Source organism: Lemur catta, chromosome 13, assembly GCF_020740605.2.
Source record: "Lemur catta isolate mLemCat1 chromosome 13, mLemCat1.pri, whole genome shotgun sequence".
Taxonomy (NCBI): Eukaryota; Metazoa; Chordata; class Mammalia; order Primates; family Lemuridae; genus Lemur; species Lemur catta.
The window spans coordinates 5,821,626-5,843,900 of NC_059140.1; the positions used below are offsets into that span (position 1 = coordinate 5,821,626).

General features: G+C 38.3%; 1 protein-coding gene across 1 annotated transcript in view; it reads left to right on the forward strand.

Annotated features, from left to right (window-relative positions):
* The window catches only part of LOC123649450 (zinc finger protein 708-like), a 57,069-nt gene that overhangs the window by 12,312 nt on the left and 22,482 nt on the right, over positions 1-22,275 (forward strand). Inside the window, exons 4-6 of the mRNA XM_045567587.1 lie at positions 3,308-3,585; positions 3,910-4,966; positions 5,051-5,284. Coding sequence (XP_045423543.1) covers positions 3,308-3,585; positions 3,910-4,966; positions 5,051-5,284 — 1,569 coding nt within the window. The remainder of the gene's footprint in view (positions 1-3,307; positions 3,586-3,909; positions 4,967-5,050; positions 5,285-22,275) is intronic.

The window sequence follows — 22,275 nt, forward strand, 5'->3', positions numbered from 1 at the left end:
ATTGTGCTGAAGGAAGTATTTGAGAGCAGGTGTCTTTTTGATAGACTTCTTTTCCTTTGGGTCGATACCTAGTAGTGGGATTGCTGGATCAAATGGTAGGTCTGCTTTTAGTTCTTTGAGAAATGTCCATACTGTTTTCCATAGAGGTTGTACTAATTTGCAGTCCCACCAACAGTGTGTAAGGATTTCTTTATCTCTGCCCCATGCCATCATCCCCTGCTCTCATGTGCGATGTGTCTGCATGAATGCTGAGCAGCTCCCCAACGAGCCAGAGGTCTGCAGTGGATGGGGGAGACTCCTCACAGTTCAAGCTCCCTGCAACTTTGATTCCTCTCCTAAAAAGTAGTGCTACTTCAATTCTGCTGTCTTCTCCTCTTCCCAATAGTGTGAATTGTAGTGGGACCCCTGGCTTAAGCTCTGAGTTGGGTGGTGCTTATAAGAGTCAGCTACACCTTCTTGGATTGAGTCAGTAGGTGCTGTAATGGGCTATATGATCATTCTCCTTGTCAGTGGCTGATGCTTGCAGGAAAGAGCCAAGTGCAGAGGGGTTCTTTTGTGCCTGGAATAGGCTTCAGCCCCTTAGGAGAAGCATTTGAATATCTCAGACTGTGGGAGGGGCCTGCAGTCCCCAGAGGATTGCTTACTCTCCGCCACAACAAAGGACAGTGGAAGAGTGAGGCTGGGTGGGGTTAGGTTGAGCAAGCCTGGAAGGCTCTGCAAAGTCTTGGCAGGGCTCAAAGTCCTATCCCAGTGCCCTGAGAAAAGCCACTGGGAGAGGCGCCAAAAAGATCTATCAAAACTAAAAAGACTGCTCATGGGGGAGGGGCTGTCTGTAGTTCACCAACTGGCTCTTGGAGTGAGCCCCGCCGCTCTCTCATTACCCCTGCCCTGAGGGGCTCCCTCCAGTGTCTGTTTGCAAATGGGCACAGAAACATGCTGCCCTCAGCCACAGTGAGACCACAGGCTGGGAACTTTAAGCGGGGGGATCCATTCGAGTCTGAGAGCGTAACTTTCCTGTGGGGGTATGGGCATTTCACCAGATTTCTGTGGCTCAAACCCCGACTGTACTCTCGCATCGTTTCTTCCCATGTGGGTTCCCTTGCCTACCAAGTGAATCTCTCAAATCTCTCCATTGTGCCCTCTAGGAATTCACTCACGTCGTGGGGGCACAGGATCCAGCCTGTGTGTCTTGTTCACTGGCAAGTGTCTGCACAGAGTATCACAGGCAGGAAACTCCCAGACTGGGCACGCCTGGGTCCACCACAGGTCCCCAGAGGTAAAGGTGTGGAGAACACTGTAGGTGATGATTGGTGGCTGCCCTCCCAGCTGCCGTGGGTGGGGGAGGGAGGAAGAGAGCCAGGAATAGAGCCAGGACCCTGGCTCCTCCAGTCACCCTCCTTGGAAGGAAGCCTGCATGAAACATCCAAGCTCCAGAGGCACTCCTGTTGTCCACATGATTCAGTGGGTGCAGCAGTGTCCATGCTCATAAATGTGGAAAAGCTCGCATACAACTGAGTAGCCCACTGATTACCAAAGGTTTGTAGGAAGGAGAAACGCAGTACTCCCTTATTCCTTCACTGGGCTCTGAGCCTCTTTGGGTTTGATTCTCACCAGTTTCTTCTCGTCTTTTTCTTTTTCCTTTTTCATGTTCTGCTTCACAATTTCCCCCTGTGAAGTAGCCAGCAGCTTCCGGCACCTCCTCCAAACTACACATGAGCTGTGCCCATTCCGCTCTTTACTTTATCTAAAACACTTTCTTCCCTCTGGGGTGCTCCAGCAAGTGATGCCTTTAGTAGGCTCTTTTGCCCTCTCCCCTCTTCAGTTAATTATTTTTATATAATTTTGTGTTGTTTTCTAGCATCATTTTATTTTCAATGAAAGGGGCTGCCTTTGGCACTTATTGTAGGGCAGATCTAGTGCTGACAGACTCTTTCAGCATCTGGTTATGTTGATAAATCTTTATTTTTTCTTCTTTTAGGAGGATAGTTTTGCTAGATATCGTATTTATGCTGTGCAGTTTTTGTTTTTTAGGCACTCTGAGTATATAACCCAATTTTTTTCTGCTGGGCAAAGTTTCTGATGATAAATCCTCTGGTTCTGTCATATAAGCAAGCTTATAGATGACACATCACTCTTCTCTTTCAGCTTTTCAGATTCTCTTTTCTGTGACTTTCAAAGCTTTGCTTATGATGTCTTATTATGCATCTTTTTGTTTATCCTAATTAAAGTGTGTTGAGCTTCCTGATTTCTTACTTCTTTTTTTTACATTTTAGAATAGCTCAGTCATTTCTATTTGTGTTCTTAAGCTCCACAGCTTGTTTTCTTTTATACTTTTTATTGCTGTTGTAAATTTTCCTCTATTTGTTTAGTTGTGTGTGTTTCCATTTCCTCATTGTGCACAATTCAGATGGGGCTTTTAAATTTTCTCAGGTAATTTGTATAGCATTATTTCTTTATAGTTAATTTCTGATTATTTATTTTGTTCCTTTTATTGGGCTAGGATATCCTGATACTTTGTGTATGTTATAATCTTTGGTTGCTATTTGGGGATTAAATAAAAATTCATCTCTGACAATCTTTAAAAAATGGCCTTGTCCTGGGAGATTCTGATATGAATTGCTTGGGCAACAGATTCTTGGAGCCTCCCAAATCTATTCTCAAGATGTTTATTCTGTGGAATTGTATGTTTATTTTCCAGGTGAAGTGATTTTTCCATGTTTTTCTTAAGGCCCTGTAATCATTTGCTACACCTATTGTCTGCCACTTGTACTGAAGTCTCTCTGCTGCTTTAACAGTCATTTACCTTTGTTTGCAGCAAACTCAGTCCACCTTCCAAAGCACAACACAATTACATTCAGCATTCTGTGTTATGGGAGACACTAACCAGGCTCTGGAAAGGCCTCTAAAAGTCCAAATATATATATGTGCCACAATTCCCTTCCTTCTTTTGGGGAGAATCCAGGAGTTTATTTTTTTAAACCCATATAAACCATGCTATATTAATATTAGGAAGGGCAATCGTAGGTAAATGTAACAAACTTTTCTTCCTCTTCTATGTGGTTTTTGGCATTGTGCTCTCCCAGGATGCTGCACATATTTAATTGGTTTTAAAATTCACACAGAAGCAATTTGGTTAGTATATTTTTTATTAAAGTTATGTAGCTATAACTGTATTAGGGCCTGTGGTATTTTATTATGCTATCTTGATAATGTGTTTGCTGTAATTTTATATGCTAGATTTGTAATAGGTGTTCATCTAAGGCTGAAAAAAACAAGTGGGATAATTTGTTATTTTTATTTGTTTCAGCTGTGTCCTCTCATTATAGCCAAAACTGTTTGCCAGGGAAAATCCTGAAAGATTCATTCCAAAAAGTGCTACTGAGAAATTATGAAGGCTCTGGACTTCATAATTTAAGTTTAAGGAAAGACTGGGAAAATGTGGATGAGTGTAAGGAGCAGAAAGAATGTCATAATGGATTTAACCAATTTTCAACAGTTAGCTATTGCAAAGTCATCAAATGTAATAAATGTTTGAAAGTCTTCAGAAAATTATCAAACCAAAATACACATAAGTTAAGACATACTGTAGAGAAAACTTTCAAATGTAAAGAATGTGGAAAAGCCATTAACAAATGTTCACACTTTACTGAGTATAAAAGAATTCATACTAGAGAGAAACATAACAAATATTTAGAAGGTGGCAAAGTCTTCAAATTTTGCTCAAGCCGTTCTACTCATAAGTCCAGTCCTGCTGGAGGGAACCCCTACAAATGTGAAGAATGTGGCAAAGCTTTTACCCAGCGTTCAAACCTGACCACACATAAGAGAATTCATACTGGAGAGAAACCCTACAAATGTGAAGAATGTGGCAAAGATTTTAAGTGGTCTTCATACCTTAATATACATAAGACAATTCATACTGGAGAGAAACCCTACAAATGTGAGGAATGTGGCAAAGCTTTTATCCAGCGTTCAAACCTGACCACACATAAGATAATTCATACTGGAGAGAAACCCTACAAATGTGAAGAATGTGGCAAAGGTTTTAAGTGGTCTTCATACCTTAATATACATAAGACAATTCATACTGGAGAGAAACCTTACAGATGTGAGGAATGTGGCAAAGGTTTTATCCAGCGTTCAAACCTGATCACACATAAGACACTTCATACTGGAGAGAAACCCTACAAATGTGAAGAATGTGGCAAAGCTTTTATCCAGAATTCATACCTGACCAAACATAAGAGAATTCATACTGGAGAGAAACCCTACAAATGTGAAGAATGTGGGAAAGCTTTTATCCAGTGTTCACACCTGACGAAACATAAGACAATTCATACTGGACAGAAACCCTACAAATGTGAAGAATGTGGCAAAGGTTTTATCCAGCATTCACACCTGACCACACATAAGAGAATTCATACTGGAGAGAAACCCTACAAATGTGAAGAATGTGGCAAAGCTTTTATGCAACGTTCAAACCTGACCACACGTAAGACTATTCATACTGGAGAGAAAGCCTACAAATGTGAAGATTGCGGCAAAGCTTTTATCCAGAATTCAAACCTGACCAAACATAAGAGAATTCATACTGGAGAGAAACCCTACAAATGTGAAGAATGTGGCAAAGCTTTTAAGCGGTCTTCATACCGTAATATACATAAGAGAATTCATACTGGAGACAAACCCTACAAATGTGAAAAGTGTGGCAAAGCTTTTATCCAGCATTCAAATCTGACCACACATAAGATGGTTCATACTGGAGAGAAACCCTACAAATGTGAGGAATGTGGCAAAGCTTTTATCCAGCATTCAAACCTGCTCACACATAAGAGAATTCATACTGGAGAGAAACCCTACAAATGTGAAGAATGTGGCAAAGCTTTTATCCACCCTTCACACCTGACCACACATAAGAAAATTCATACTGGAGAGAAACCCTACATATGTGAAGAATGTGGCAAAGGTTTTATCCAGCATTCAAACTTGACCACACATAAGACAATTCATACTGGAGAGAAAGCCTACAAATATGAGGAATGTGGCAAAGCTTTTATCCAGCGTTCAAACCTGATGAAACATAAGACAATTCATACTGGAGAGAAACACTACAAATGTGAGGAATGTGGCAAAGCTTTTATGCAGCGTTCAACCCTGACCACACATAAGAGAATTCATACTGGAGAGAAACCGTACAAATGTGAAGAATGTGGCAAAGCTTTTATCCAGCATTCACACCTGACCACACATAAGACAATTCATACTGGAGAGAAACCCTACCAATGTAAATGATGTGGCAAAGCCTTTACCCAGTGCTTTTTACTTACTATACATGACAGAATTCATACATGAGAAAAATCCTACAAATGTAAACAATGTGGCACATCTTTTAATAACTGTTCACATATTATTTGACATGACAGGGGTCATACTGGATAAAAGTGGTATAAATGTAAAGACTGTTGAAACACCTTCCACAAAATAAAAGTCTTAGAGCGCACCATGGTTATTGATACAGGGAAAAAAATTAGAAGTATAAAGACTGGTGCAATACGTTTACTTATATCGCAGATCTTATTTATTGTACACAAAATTAATACTGGAGGGTAAATTCCTAACAATTGCTTAAAGTGTATTGAAGTTCACAGAATTTGGACTGGAGAAAAGCCCTACAAATAAAATAAATGTGGAAAAATATTTGTTCAAAAAATATGCCTTAGGAAACATCAGCATTAATATGAAAAGATATTTTAGAGATACAAGAAATATGAAAAACATTAATCATAACTGAAGTCTAAATAAGCATCAGAGGATTTACAGTAGAATGAACCAAGGCACTAACACTTTCAGACATTAAAGCAGAGGATTGATTATGAAGAATAATCCAAAGTTAAAATAGATAATTTATTTGTATATAGGCTTAAAAAGACCAGGAGATTTGATTTTTGGAGGGTTATAATTCCACTCAAATTATGCTATTTTGCATTTAAATGATCTTAGATGTTTGAAAAATTAAATATTGATGTAGTTCAACACTCATATCACTTGCTGCTCTGCTTTCATTCCTATTCTTTCTGTGAAAGGATGTGGCCAACTTTTGCTGCATCAGAGCTATGAAACAACTTTCTAAATTATGTAGGCATCATTTTTGTACCCTTGCAAAAAATATTACAGACACTAAAATGTTATATTCAGTAAGAAAATCTAAGTGGAGAGGCTCTTTGTGATCAAGCCATAACACTGTTTTAAGTAATCTGTATGGTAGGTTTTTAATGTAATATTCTTTTCAGGACATTTTCAACTTTAGAGGTAAATTGTTTTACCAACTGTATATTAAGTAATAGAACAAAGTAGATTTTGAAATGCTGTTACTAAGACTATGTGTGATCTTAATTTGTTTTAATAAAACAAAATTGTTTTTAAGTGTTACATGTTGTGTATTGAATGAAGTATTAACCTTCCACTGAGATTTACCCAGTCCACTTTATTCAATGTCCAGATAACAAATGTAAACAATGTAATATTGGGTAACATAGTGGAACGTAACATTATTAAGGAGCTTTTTTGCAGAGGCTTTAAGCTTCAGTTAATTTGAAAAATGTTGCTTCCATAAGTTATAATTTTATTCTTTTTCTTTTTTTGCAACTATAAGGGGACATTAAAATGATTATACTGAGATTATATAGGAGTATAATCAAAGGCCATACATTGCTGAATAATGAATGACTATTTACAAATTTTCTTTGTACATTTTTCTGTGAATGTGCAACCTCCCTGGCCTGAAAACTCCATATAGACTCTGTAGATAAACTTTAAGTGCAGAATGATGGAGGAAGTAATTGTGTTTGTGGGTGTACCTATTTTGAGAAGAAAAGGAAAATATTGGAATAAAAAAGGTAATTAAAAAAAGTTAATAATTTACTACCAAACTAGAAACCTCATAGATTCTGAAAGTAAGTATATTTTCTCTGCTTTGAATTGAATTTATTTCTGTCAAATCTTATGGCTCCTGGTTCTGAATCTCCCCATGTAAATCCTCTGTTTTCAAATGCCTGTTGTTCATGCTACGTCAAATAAATTATTGTTCCAAAAGTTAAGAAATATTCTTCGTATGACTCAGGGATTATACAAATAATTTCTATGAAATTTAATTGTATTCACAAAATAATTTGTAGATGTAATGCCATAGTGAGTATACTAAGTTAAATTGTATTTATTAGTAAATATCATCTTTTTCTTTTCAAATGGCAAAATTTGTTTAAGCCAACTTCTCTTTAGTTCCTTCTCTTTCACTTATTGTAATTGACATAATTGAGTTGATAGACTATTGGGCCAATCTAGATAAACACTGAAGAGGCTTCATAAGACATCAGGTTGTTTTGACATTTACTGGAATGAAAAACATGACAGCACTAGGTGTATAATAAGTGTTACATAATTAGCAGTGAGTATTTCTGTTAAAGTGATTTTGTGGCTTCAAGTAAGAGATTGAAAACAGCCAGGTGAAGAAATGACATAGATTCTGCATGTGCAGAGAGATCACTTGTTTAGAGGCTGCAAAATTTGTCTGAATTTAGAAAGAGAAATTCTGCTTCTTTTCATTTCCTAATTGTGTCCAGTTTCTTGCTGTGTGTTTATGTTCACCCCCAGCTACACATGCACCTCAGTCCTTTTTCTTTGCCTGTTCTATGGCTACAGCTTTCTTACTCTTCTCCCCACCCCAGGTCATTTCACATAACACTGTACAAGTTCTTATGAGACCTTAGGATTTTTTTTTCATGTGGTCAATTTTTTTTTATGTGGAGAGTTTGAGACAATTTATAGTTTATAAATGCAATATTCTGATCCCTTAAGTGAGGTAAGGAGGATTCAGCGGCCATGGATAAGAGGGTTAAGTCAAGCAGTTAGCATTGTTTGTCTTTGTTTGTAAAAGGAAGATGTTATTAGATCCTAACACAAAATGTGGTAAATATAAAATTACTTGTATTAGGTAAAGCATTAATAAGAGTGATCCATATATTGTGAATGCTATGCAAGGAAGAATAACAGTTCCTAAATATCCTAAGAGAAAGCGTTTCTTATAAATAAATTCTGAATGAAAGATAATGGTAAGTGTTGAATTTTGAAATTAATTTTTTTACAAAATAGTTTAGCAAAACTTATGTGTGTAGGGAGAATCTTTTATTTTTGAGTGTGTATGCTAAGTGTTGGACAGTAACAAAATGACCTGTGTAGATTTAAAATTTAGAGTAATCTTTTTTTCACATTCATGTTGCAATCTTGAGAAGTATTTCACTCATATTATATCCTCTTTTATTTTAATGGGTACAGTTAACAGTACAGTGTTTTCATTCCTAGTCACCCAACCATAGCCAACTATTTCATCATTCTCTCTAGAAAAATCTCAGAGATCAGAGCAGGTTTTGGATTAAAACATCTTCTCAGTGATTTTGGATGCAAACTTCTTTTTCATGTTCACAGTGTGGCCAGAGACAGAAGCATTAGCACGACCTGTGTCTTAGGTGTCTTCCATACCGACACTATCAGCAAAAAAGGACGCCATGAACCATATGTTTAAAGTGCATTGGCCACTGCCATTTTTTGGTACTAGGTTGTGCACATGCTGGTTAATAACCGAATCCCTATAGTTATGACCAAGAAATGGAACAACAAAGAGATCACAAAAATTACATTTTTTGATGGAGTTTAGCTAAGCTTACGACAAAGGCACAGATGCAATATTTAGAATATTGCCAGGAGTTTGGTAAATGGAGGAGTGGAGGTGACCTGGATTCGTGCTCCTGGAGAGGAAGGCATGTATCTCGGCCTGCCACAATGCTAGAGGATCACTCCTCCACAAGAAGAGCGGTGTGAATCCACAGAGAATCAACGTGGGACACAGAAAACAAGAAAAAACAGAGGTGAATGGGAAATAGAATCGAGAAAATCTGGAGAGTGCGGGACAGCTGTGCCTGCCTCACCAATGAGTGAGGCGGGTTCAGCCCCAAAGCAAAGCAGCTTGATCTCCCCACTGACCTCCACACCCACTCAATTAGGGATCTGCCTGAAGTTGGTGCAGAATCACCACAGGAGACGTGGAGCTTGGTGGGCAGGTGAAATCAACAGGAAACAGCTTACACTCTAGGGGATCTCCACTGGAATGTGGCTCTTAAAGGGATAGGGGCAAAACTGCGCTAAGGCGAAAAGCAGCAAAGGATCGCCAAATTAGAGATTTTTTTTTTCTTTTTCTTTTTCGGTGGCCGTTGAGCCAGGAAACTACTGTGGGCTCCTATGCTCGCCAGGCCCCCAGCTCTGGTGCCTGCCAGACCCTGAACGTTGACCCCCAGTACCGATGATCTGCAGGCAGGCAGTAGCCATCGTGGGGTCTATGGCCTAGCTGCTGTGGAACAATAGGGTGCTGGAGGGCTCCCTTCCCTAGTCCGTGAACCCACACCAAGAGCTCTGGCTTTGTATGAACTCTGTGGAGAGGAGACATCAATGGGAAACAGCTTAGACTCTAGGCGATCTCTGCCAGGATGCAGCGCTTAGAGCGAGAGTGGTGGAGCTGCACTAAGGAGAAAGGCAGCGAAGGGTTGCAGAATTACAGATTTGTTTTTCTTTTTTTCTCTTTCTTTTCGGCGGCCCTCTAGCCTTGGAGCTAGTGTGTACTCCTTAGCTCGCCAGGCCCCCGGCACTGGTGCCTGCCAGACCCTGAACATTCAACCCAGTGCTGGTGATATACGGGCAGGCAGTCGCCATTGTGGGGTCCAAGGCCTATCCACTGTGGAGCCATAGGGTGCTGGGCTGCTCCCTGGGTGGCTCCCTCCCCTGGTCCGTGGACCTTCCCTAGGATCCCCACCCATGTGTGAACACTGAGTGCTTTCCCAGATGCAACAGTGTGGAGCCTGAATGTTGAGGACATTGGGCCAGAGCAGACCTTTGCCCGTGGGAACTTAAGCAGCTGGGCCACTGAGCAAGTGAGGACACCGCCTATTCCCCCTAGCCAGTGTATTTCCTGCAGAAAGAGGCAAAAACCACCCCTTTAGAGGAAGAACCAAAAACAAAAATGAAAAAAAAAAAAAAAAAGACTTTCTCCCTGCAACTAGTGTGAATCCTGCCTGCTAACTGTAAGTCCACAACACAGTGACTTAACTCACCAAACCGGTCTTAGGTCAAACCAATCCTCTGGGGCTGGACCCATCAGAAGCAGCCCCCCCAATTGAGATAGAAAAACTCTAAATAATACACAACAGGTTCCCCCTCTTGACAAAGGAAGCAACATACCTAGATTCCTTCACAGCCTAAGAACAGAGTACAAGGCATGCTGCTAGCCAGACTAAAGCTGTACGAAAAGATCTAACGATAGATCCAGATGGGAAAGACTCAGCGGAAAAATATGGGAGCACAAAGAATCAAACAAATCCCGCCCCCAAAGAGAAATATCAGCTCTCTACCAATTGAAACAATCCAGATTCAAAATACCAACATGTTACAGGAAGAATTTCAATTATGGATTATAAACAAGCTGAATAATATACAAGAAAAAATGTATAACCAACACAAACAAACCACAAAAAAAAAAAAAAAATCCAGGATTTGGAAGAAAAATTCACTAAGGAAATTGAAATATTGAAGAAAAACCAAACTGAACTCCTAGAAATGAAGAATTTATTCAGGGAGCTACAAAACATAGTGGAAAGTCTCAAGAGCAGGGTAGATCAAACAGAAGAAAAAATCTCAGAGATTGAAGATAACTCTTTCAATTAAATAAGTCAGTCACAGAGATAGAGCAAAGAAATAAGAAAAAAGATCAGAGTCTACAGGAAGTGTGGGATTATGTGAAGAAGCCTAACATGAGAGTTATCGGCATTCCTGAGGGTGAAGAAGATAATAAGCAAGGGCTGGATAAGGTATTTGAAGACATAATTGAGGAAAATTTCCCAGGCCTTGCTAAAACTCTAGATATACAGGTTCAAGAAGCTCAAAAAACCCCTGGGAGATTCACAGAAAATAGGAAAACACCACACCAGGTCATCATCAGACTGATCAAAATATCCACTAAAGAGACCCTTCTTCAAGCTGTAAGGAGAAAGAAACAAGTAACATACAAAGGAAAGCCCATTAGAATTATGCCAGATTTCTGAACTGAAACCTTGCAAGCAAGAAGAGGTTGGGGCCCCATTCTCACTCTTCTGAAACAGAATAATGCCCAGCCTAGAATCTTGTACCCAGCTAAGCTAAGTTTTCCATATGAAGGAGAAATTAAGCCATTCTCAGATAAACAAGGACTGAGGGAATTCACCAAGACGAGACCAGCACTCCAAGAAGTACTCACAACAGAGTTACACACAGGTTAGCACAAGAAAGACCCACGAATGTGAAACTACTCAAGAGCTAAAGATCAAATTCCAGCCACCACAATGGCTCAAGAGAGAAAACGTAGCAATGAAGTTCTACCCAACAAGATGGACAGAAATCTATCCCACTTATCAGTTCTCTCAATAAATCTGAATGGCTTGAATTCCTCACTCAAGAGACATAGACTGGGCCAATCGATAAAAAAACACAAACCAAGTATCTGCTGTCTTCAGGAAACTCACCTAACCTGCAAAGATGCATTTAGACTGAAAATAAAAGAATGGAAATCAACATTTCAAGCAAACGGTAGCCAAAAGAAAGCTGGTGTGGCAGTTTTAATTTCCAATAACTTAGTTTTTAAACCAACAAAAGTAATAAAAGACAAAGATGGTTACTACATACTGGTGAAAGGCACAATTGAACAAGAAGACATAACTATACTTAATATATTCGCGCCCAACTTAGGCGCACCCAGATTCATAAAGCAAACCCTACTTGATCTGAACAAAATGACAGATAACAATACTGTAATAGCTGGAGACTTTAACACCCCACTGACAGTACAGGACAGATGCTCCAAACAGGGAGTAAACAAAGAAATAATGGACTTAAATAGAATGCTAGAACAAATGGGCCTGACTGACATCTACAGGACATTCTACCGGAAATCCACTGAATATACATTCTTCTCATCAGCTCATGGGACATTCTCTAAGATTGACCATATCATAGGACATAAATCATGTCTTAAAAAATTTAAAGAAATAGAAATTATACCATGCATCTTCTCAGATCACAGCAGAATAAAAGTAATAATGAACCCTAACAAAAACTCTCATTCCTACTCAAAGTCATGGAAGCTAAACAACATTCTCCTGAACCATTATTTTATAAAGAAAGAAATCAAGTTGTAAATCAAAAGATTGTTTGAATTAAACGACAAAGGAGACACGACTTATCAAAATCTATGGGACACAGCTAAAGCAGTCCTGAGAGGAAAATTCATTTCCATAAATGCCTATATAAAAAAGACAGCAAACTTACAAATATAAAATCTAATGAATAGACTCAAAGAGCTGGAGAAGGAAGAAGAGACCGACCCCAAACCCAGCAGAATGCAAGAAATTATTAAGATCAAATCAGAATTAAATGAAAAGGACAATAAAAATACCATAAGGGAAATTAATAAAACAAAAAGTTGGTTCTTTGAAAAGATAAACAAAATAGACAAACCTCTGTCTAGACTAACCAAGAGCAAAAAGAGAAATCTCTAATAACTTCCATCAGGAACATGAAAGGAGAAATCACGACCAATGCCACAGAGATACACAATATCATGTATGAATTCTACAAGAATCTTTATGCACACAAATTGGAAAATGTTGAGGAAATGGACAATTTCTTAGAAACACATAGAATTCAGAAGCACAATCAGGAAAAAATAGAATTCCTGAATAGACCAATATCAAGAACTGAAATCGAAACAGCAATGAAAAACCTTCCAAAAAGAAAAGCCCTGGTCCAGATGGGTTCACACCCAAATTTTACCACACATACAAAGAACTGGTGCCCATCCTACATAAACTATTCTCCAATATCGAGAAGGATGGAATTCTCCCCAACATGTTTTCCCAAGCCAATATAGCATTGATACAAAAACCAGGAAAGAATGCAACAAAGAAAGAACACTATAGACCAATTCCTCTTATGAATATAGATGCAAAAATTCTCAATAAAATCCTAGCAAATCGTATCCCAGTGCTTATCCAAAAAATAATCCATCACGACCAAGTGTGCTTCATCCCAGAGATGCAGGGGTTGTTCAACATACGTAAATCTATAAATGGAATTCACCACATAAATAGAAGCAAAAATAAAGACCATATGATCCTCTCAATAGATGCAGAAAAAACATTTGACAAAATTCAACACTGTTTTATGTTAAGAACGCTTAAACAAATAGGCATAGACGGGACCTACCTAAAAATCATACAAGCCATATATGACAAACCCACAGCCAACATCATATTAAATGGGGAAAAATTGAAAGCATTCCCACTCAGAACCAGAACCAGACCAGGCTTCCCACTGTCCCCCTTACTTTTCAACATAGTATTGGAAGTCCTTACAAGAGCTATCAGGCAAGAGAGCAGAATCAATAGAGAAAGAAGAGATCAAACTCTCACTCTTCGCTGATGATATGATGTTATATCTGGACAACCCGAAGGATTCAACCAAGAGACTCCTGGAATTGACTAATAAATTCAGTAAAGTCTCAGGTTTCAAAATCAATACGCACAAATCAGAGGCATTCATATATGCCAAAAACAGTCAATTGGAGAACCAAATTAAAGACTCAATACCCTTCAAAATAGCAACAAAGAAAACAAAATACCTAGGAACATATTAAATAAAAAGGTAAAAGACCTCTATCGGGAGAACTATGAAACACAGAGGAAGGAAATTTAAGAACATGTAAATAGGTGTGAAACCATACCATGCTCGTGGATCAGAACAATCAACATTGTTAAAGTGTCTATACTACCCAAAGTGATCTACAGATTCAATGCAATCCCTATTAAATTACCAACATCATTTTTCACAGATTTAGAAAAAATAATTTTATACTTTATGTGGAATCAGAGAATACCCCGTATAGCAAAAGCAACTTTAAGCAATAAAAACAAGATGGGAGGTATTAATTTGCCAGACTTGAAACTATACTACAAGGCTGTGGTTCTTAAAACTGCCTGGTATTGGCACAAGTGCAGGGACACAGACCAGTGGAACAGAACAGAAAATCCAAAAATAAAACCATCCTCATATAGCCATCAAATCTTTGACAAAGCAGACAAAAACATACCCTGGGGACAAGAATCCCTATTTAATAAATGGTGCTGGGAAAACTGGATAGCCACATGTAGAAAACTGAAAGAGGACCCACAGATTTCACCTATCACAAAAATCAAATCACAGTGGATAACAGATTTAAATCTTAAATGGGAAACGATTAGAATTCTAGAAGAAAATGTAGGAAAGACTCTTACAGACATTGGTCTAGGCAAAGAAATTATGAAGAAGACCCCTAAGGCAATCACAGCAACAATAAAAATAAATGAATGGGACCTGATTAAATTAAAAAGCTTCTGCACAGCCAAAGAAACAGTCACAAGAATAAACAGACAACCTATAGAATGGGAAAAAATTTTCACATACAACACATCAGATAAAGGACTGATAACAAGAATCTATTTAGAACTCAGGAAAATCAGCAGGAAAAAATCAAACAACCCTATCAAAAAGTGGGCAAATGACATGAATAGAAATTTTTCAAAGGAAGATATAACAATGGCTAACAAACATATGAAAAAATGCTCAACATCCCTAATCATCAGGGAAATGCAAATCAAAACCACAATGAGATATCACTTAACTCCAGTGAGAATGGCCTTTATCAAAAAGTCCCAAAACAACACATGTTGGTGTGGATGTGGAGAGACAGGAACTCTCATACACTGCTGGTGGGACTGCAAACTATTGCAACCCCTGTGGAAAGCATTATAGAGATACCTTAAATAGATTCAAGTAGACCTACTATTGGATCCAGCAATCCCATTATTGGGCATCTACCCAAAGGAACAAAAGTCATTCTATAACAAAGACACCGGTACCTGAATGTTTATAGCAGCACAATTCACAATTGCAAAGATGTGGAAACAACCCAAATGCCCATCAATTCACGAATGGATTAGTAAACTGTCGTATATGTATACCATGGAGTATTACTCACCTATAAGAAATAACGGTGATACAACATCTCTTTGGTTCTCCTGGAGAGAGTTGGAACCCATTATATTAAGTGCAGTATTCCAAGAATGGAAAAACAAGCATCACATGTACTCACCAGAAAATTGGTTTCCCTGATCATCACCTAAATGCACATTGGGGAAGGATACCAATTGTATATCAGACTTAGGTGGAGTTGGGGGAGGGGATGGGTGTATGCCTACATGATGAGTGCATTGGGCACCGTCTGGGGAATGGTCATGGTTGAAGGTGCTGACTCGGGGAGGTGGGGGGTGGGAGAATGGGATGGGGGTATAACTTCATGGTGAGTGCCAGGTGCACTGTCTAGGGAATGGACACGCTTGAAGCTCTGACTCAGGGGGATAGGCGGTACATGAGCAATATATATAACCTGTACTTTTGTACCCGCATAATAAGCTGAAATTTAAAAAAAAGAAAATAAATAAATAAAATAAAAAATAGAATTTTGCCAATATTAAACAATTTTTCAACATTTATTTTCAGGTTTGCAGGTAATATTTATGCATTTTTTATTTAAGACATGATGTTTTCAAGTATATTTACATTATAAAATGCTTAATTCTAGCCAATTAACTAGTATTGTGTCTCACATGTTATTTTTGTGGTTAGAAATCTTAACATCTAGTGTTTTAGCATTTTTTAAATATACATTATGTCATCATTAACTATAGTCACCATGCTGTAGAGCAGCTCTCTTGAACTTATTCCTCCTAACTGTAATTATGTATCTTTTGACAGTTATCTCCCCAGCTCCCATCCTTCCTAAAAACTCCAGCCTCTGGTAATGACATTCTGCTCTCTACTTTAATGAGATCAACTTGTTTAGATTACACATTTGAATGAGATAGTGAGATACTTGTATTTCTGTGTCTGGCTTATTTCAATTAACATATTCTCCAGGTTCATCCATTTGATTGAAAATGACAGGATTTTTATGTCTAATATTCCATTATATACATATAAATATTACACACATGCACACTTTCTTTATCTGTTCATTTGATTATGGACACTTAGGTCAATTTCATATCTTGGCTATTATAAATCAGACTACAATAAATGTGAGAGTACAGCTGTTCCTTCAGTATATAATCTTCTATTTTTGGATGCATACTTAATTATCCAATTGCTATATCACATGGTAGTTTAGTTTTTTTTTAACTTTTGAGAATTCTCCCAACTTTTTTCCATAAGATTGCATTGATTTACAATCACAAAACAGCTTGCAAGTGTTCCCTTTTCTGTACATCTTTACCAACACTTATTATGTTTTCTATTTTAATGGTAGTCATTCTAACAAGATTGACTGGTTGATATGGTGATTTAGATTTGCCTTTCCCTGATGATTATTGATGATGAACAATTTTTCTTACATCTGTTGGCCATTTGTATGTCTTATTTTGAGTAATGTCTACTTAGGTCTATTGCCTCTGTTGAAATAATTACTCAATTTTTGTTGTATAGTTGAGTTCATCATATATTTTTGATATTAACCCCTTGTCAGGTATATAATTTACACATTTATTCCCATTTATAAGTTGTGTAATCAGTCTGTTGTTTCTACCTGGTGTTGTGTAGAAATGTTTTAGTTAGTAATCCCATTTGCCTGTTTTTACTTGGTACCTGGAATTTTGAGGTTAAATCCAAAAAATCAATATGTAGATCAATGTCATAAAGCTATCATGCTAAATTTTCTTGTAGTAGATTCAGAGCTTCAGGTCTTACATTTAAGCCTTTAATGAATTTTGAGTTAGTTTTTGTATATGGTATGATGTGAGAGACTTATTTCATTTTTCTGTGTCTGGACATCAAGGCTTCCCAACAAAATTTATTGAAGAGACTTCTTCTTTCCTCATTGTGTTTTCCTGTCACCTTTGTCTAAAATCAGTTAACTGTAAATGCAAAAATTTATCTCCGAGTTCTCTATTCTGCTCCATTATCCTACATGTCTGATTTTAGGCCAGTATCATACTCGTTGGATTGCTATAGGTTTGTAGTATATTTCAAAACCAAGTATTGTGATGTCTCTAGCTTTTTTTCCCCCCATTCCATTGCTTATACTCTTCAGGATATTTGTTGGAATCATATACCTTTTTAGCATTTTTATTTCTTTGAAGTATGTCATTGGTATTTTGATGAGGATTGCATTGAATCTGTAGATCATTTTGTGTAAGATAAACATTTTGACAATATTATTTCTGCTAATCCATGACCAGGGATATATTTCCATTTGTTTGCGTTTTCTTCTATTTCTTACTTAATGTTTTTTAGCTCTTTTGGTAGAGATATTTCATCATTGCTGTGAAAATTATTTCTAAGTTATTTTTTCATAGCTATTGTAGATAAGATTGTTTCCTTGATTTCATTTACTGATAGTTTATTTTTAGTGCATATGAGTACTAGTGAGTTTTACATGCAGATTTTGTGTCCTGAAAATTTACTGAATTTTTTTATTAGCTCTAATAGTTTTTTGGTGAAATCTTTAAGGTTTTCTGCATATAAGATTATGTCATCTGCAAACAGGGACAATTTACCTCCTTCCTTTCCAATCTGGATGGTTTTCATTTTTTCTTTAATTGTTCTGTCTTGGACATCCATTACTGTGTTGACTAGAAATAGAGAGAAAGAAAATCCTTGACTTGTTCAGGCTCTTAAGAGGAAAACCTTACAACTATTGCCCTTTTGTTAGTATGTTAGCTGTGCGTTTGTCATATATGGCCCTCATTGTATTGGAGTGAATTTGTTCTATATCTAATTTATTGAGAGGTAATATCATGAAGGGATGTTGAATTTAGTCAAATCCCTTTTGGCATCTATTGAAATGTTATGGTTGGTCCTGGGAACTGTCATCCTTGTCAGAATCTGGGGGGATGCATCCATACCTAGAGCAGTCATTGAGGGCATCACATCTCACATTCTGTTGATATGGCTCCCTTATGATGTCTGCTATGAGTGTCTTACTCCCCAAATAATATTGAGGCTAAGAAATTTTTGTTACCTTTTTTTACTAAATTATCCCAAGTATCTAGAAAAGTGACTGCACAAATAAAGTACTTTACAAATGCCAAAACAAACAAAAAAATGATTTGCTCTGTTTGTGATTTTCTAAGGACATAGAAACATAGACCATTGAGACCTGAGGTAGAGAGCTTCAGTGAGGGGGAGAAAAAATAATGTAAATGAAAAACCACATCATGGCCTGCAGCCTTTCCACAGAGCCAGGCACTAGGGACCTGCTTGTCATGTCTGAGTCCATTTAGTCACTACAAAATCCCTGTGAAGTTCATGTTTTGATCACCCCACTTTTGAAAGAACAAACTGAGGTTCAGAGAGGTGCACTGGTATCCTAATGACACAGCTAGTAGGTGGCAGAATCACTACTGTACCTCAGAGGGGATAGATGCTCACCTGCTAAACAGCTGCTCCAGAAAATGTAGGATGGGGGCAAAGTCCCAGTGGGAGCCCCAGAAGGTGGTGAAAAAGAAGATAGTTCAACCCTGGAAGGCTAGGGAGTCCACCAGTATCTGCTTTGTGTCTCGCTGGAAATTCCACATTATGGCCTCTAGGTTCAGGGAAGACTCATTTTCATATGAGGGAGGATAAGAAGATACATATGGTCAGTGACAGCACCACAAACTACCAGAGGTTTGGAGTCTGGAGCGCAAACCAGGAACACCACGTTAGGGACTTGTGCATGTTAAGAACACGGATTTTCATGGTGAAAAACTGCTCTAGGCTTTCAAAGTAAAATTTCATCTGAGAGTGGAAAATAATTAACCTATTAATACTGAGACAGTATGGGGAAGGCCTTGGCGTCACTTCTGACCAAGGAGGCAACAAGAGGCAGCATGATCCAGCCTAATTAGCTGTAGAAGACAAAAAACAAACAAAAAGACAAATGACCTCCTGGCCACTAGAACTCAGCCCATACCCACATAAGGAGGGAGGCTGAATAATCTGTCTCTTGGGTAATGTTTTTTTCAAGACCACTGAAACAAGATGCTGACATTAGATGAAGAACCTCTCTGCAAAGAAACCAGATATATCCAGATCTAACCACCTCAAGCCAAAAAGGACCCCCACACTGAACTTGCGTTGATTGTTACTCATTTATTCCCATTTGAATGCTAAAAATCACACCCAGGGTTGGAGATTTACCATGTTAATGGGACATAAATTAGAAGAAGAAGCATGTAATAGAGCTACAGAGGCACAAGAAAATCTACACTTTTACCTCCTTACACACCATCCTTTTCCCACCTAAGCCTCTTTAAAACTCTCACTGAACTTCCCTTGGGGAGTCAGCAAGAGAACTCTTCCTCTGTGCTGCCTCACTTATGTTGAACATAAGCCCCAATAAAGCCTTGCTTGTGTCTCTCTTCCAGCCTCTGGCTAATTTTTATTGCATAGTGAGCCCAAGGACCTGCACCAGTAAAATACCTTCATGGAATTTCCATGATATCCTTTCAGCTGTAGAGCAATAGCACCCACCTGTATTAATAGCTTGTATGTATGAAAACCATTATTCCACTGAGTCCTCAAAAAATCTTTATTAAGACATGGAAAAACATAGGCTTTAGGAGGGCATCACATCTCACATTCTGTGGACATGGCCTCCTTATGGTGTCTAATGTGAGTGTCTGACTCCCCGTCTGCAGCCAGCTGCTCACCAGCCCACAGATCAGAATAGAGAATGTTGTGCAGTGAGAGCTGCATGAAATTCCTTCTATGCTACCTGAGGCTCTATCTGCTTTTGACATGGAGGTGAAGGGCCTAGGGGAGCCTCATTTTCTTCGCATTTTAGGTACAATGAACAGGAAAAGACACTTTGGAAGAAACATTTTGACTTAAAAAACATAATAGCATCCGTTTATTTTGCAGTAAAGGAGCCTTAATAAACAGATTAATAATCCTAAACTGGCAATGGGGAAAATGGCAGGAGACTCCACCATGAGAAAAAGCCCATCACAGGGCCAAGGATCTGCACAGATGACTCAAGGAAGACAAAATTCAAGCAGGTATTAAACAACCCAGCAGTGACTCACAAGTGTCATTTAGAAACCTGGAAATGAAAGGAACAATGATTTCGTTTGCCACACAGACATCAGATTAGCAAAAAATAAAAAAGATATTAACACCCAAGGGAGGCTGAATACATTATGCTTGGGGATAAAATTTCAACATATAAGTCATGGGAGGAAGTTAGTGTATTGTAACTTCTAAGATTGTATTACCAAAAAGTTTTCATTTACCTCCTACTCACTCTGTGCTTTGTTCTCTTCCTCAATATCTCTGTCTGTCCCTGTCTTTCTCTTTCTCTATTGTATTCCTCAAACTGAGGAAACAATCTCTGATGCTAGGAGCTGCCCTGTGGTAAGCCCCACACAGCAGAGAACTGAGGAAGTGTCCAGGCCAGCAGACAGGGGGGAGCCGAGGATCTTTGTCTACTCTGAATCCTGCCGATACCCATGAGTGAGCTTGGAAACTGATCCTCCCCCAATCCAGCTTCAGCTGGGACCACAGCCCAGCCTCATGAGAGACCTTGAGGCAGAGGCTCTCACCTATACTGTGCCCAGATTCTTGTCCACATGAATTATGAGATATTAAATAGTTGCTTAAAAGTACTATGTCTTGGGGCAGTGTTGTCAGAGAGAAGCAGGTCACTCCCCTCATGTCTCCCAGGATCCTACCTCCCTCTGCACCTCTCTTCCCCAGACCCCTTCCAGCCCCACTGGCCCCTTTCTAACCTCGTCTCCCAAAGTTACTTCTACCTGTAAGTCTCTGTACCAGGGGTGGCTTCTCCTTGACACAATGTTCGCAGACTTGTGCAGAGCTGACTTCCTGTTGTCATTCTTGTTACAGCGTAAGTGTAACCTTAGTCAATGCAGTTACTCCCCATCCCTCCTTCCCAACATCCTACATGACTTTCAATACAGCACTTGCTTTTTTCTTTCACATGTAGTTCCTTTAATCCAGCTGTCCTCAGACTCTGGGCTCCTGTAAGAGGATCAGGGACCACTTGGTCATTTTCAATACCATATGTTGGGCCCACCAGTGCACCTGGTGCAGGGTGAATTCTTGAGGCAGAGTTATTGGGTTAATAAATGAGGGAATCTCTAAGCCCCTTTTCTTCCTCTGACCACCTCATAATGGAGATCATTGATAATATCAGGAGGTGCAAGTTGGCACAGGAAGAATTTATTAGCATTCTGAACAGGGATCTCTGTCGAGGAGTAATTCTCTAAGAAGACACTTATCTCATATATATTGGAAACTGTCTGCCAGCTTAGGTGACAACCACAAGCATTTTAACTCTGGCCGGGCAGAATTCTGGCTGGGCTGGTGAAAAAAGAGCCTAACTCTGAGAGAACCAAACCTGGGCATTCCAGATATTCATGCATTTACCCCGTGAGCATTTATTATGTTAAATCATGTACATTATACTGTGCCAAGGGCAATAGAAGTTGAATAAAATTTAGTAAGGCACACCCACCCTTCAGGAAACACATTCTAGTAAGATGCTCTGAACTCCTGTATCGGGTATAACCATTCTAGTGGGTGTTGATTATTTTATTATTGTGGTTTGATTTTCATTTACCTAATGAACAATATGTTGAGCATATTTTACATGCAAAATTTACATCATAGGAAAAATGTCTATTTAAATACTTTGTCCATTTTTAATTGGTAAAGTTTTTTATTACTAACTTGTAAGAGTTCTATATATATTCTTTCTACTAGACCTTAAACAGATATATAATTTAAAACATTTTCTCTCAATAAGGAAGTTTTCTTTGAATATTTATTATTACGTTGAAATAATTTTTTTTAATTTGATAAGGTATAATTGATTATTTTTTTTTCTTTTCTTGATTGTGCTTTTGGTGTAATATCTAAAAAATATCTTTTCCTAACTCAAGATCACAACAAGGTGCCCTAATATTTTTGCCCATAATTTTGCAGTTTCATCTCTTACATTTAGGTATATAATCCATTTTGAGTGTTTCTGTATGTGTATAATCTGGATTAGGGGTGCAACTCCATGTTTTTACATGTGAATATTTAATTTTTCCATTATCATTTGTTGAG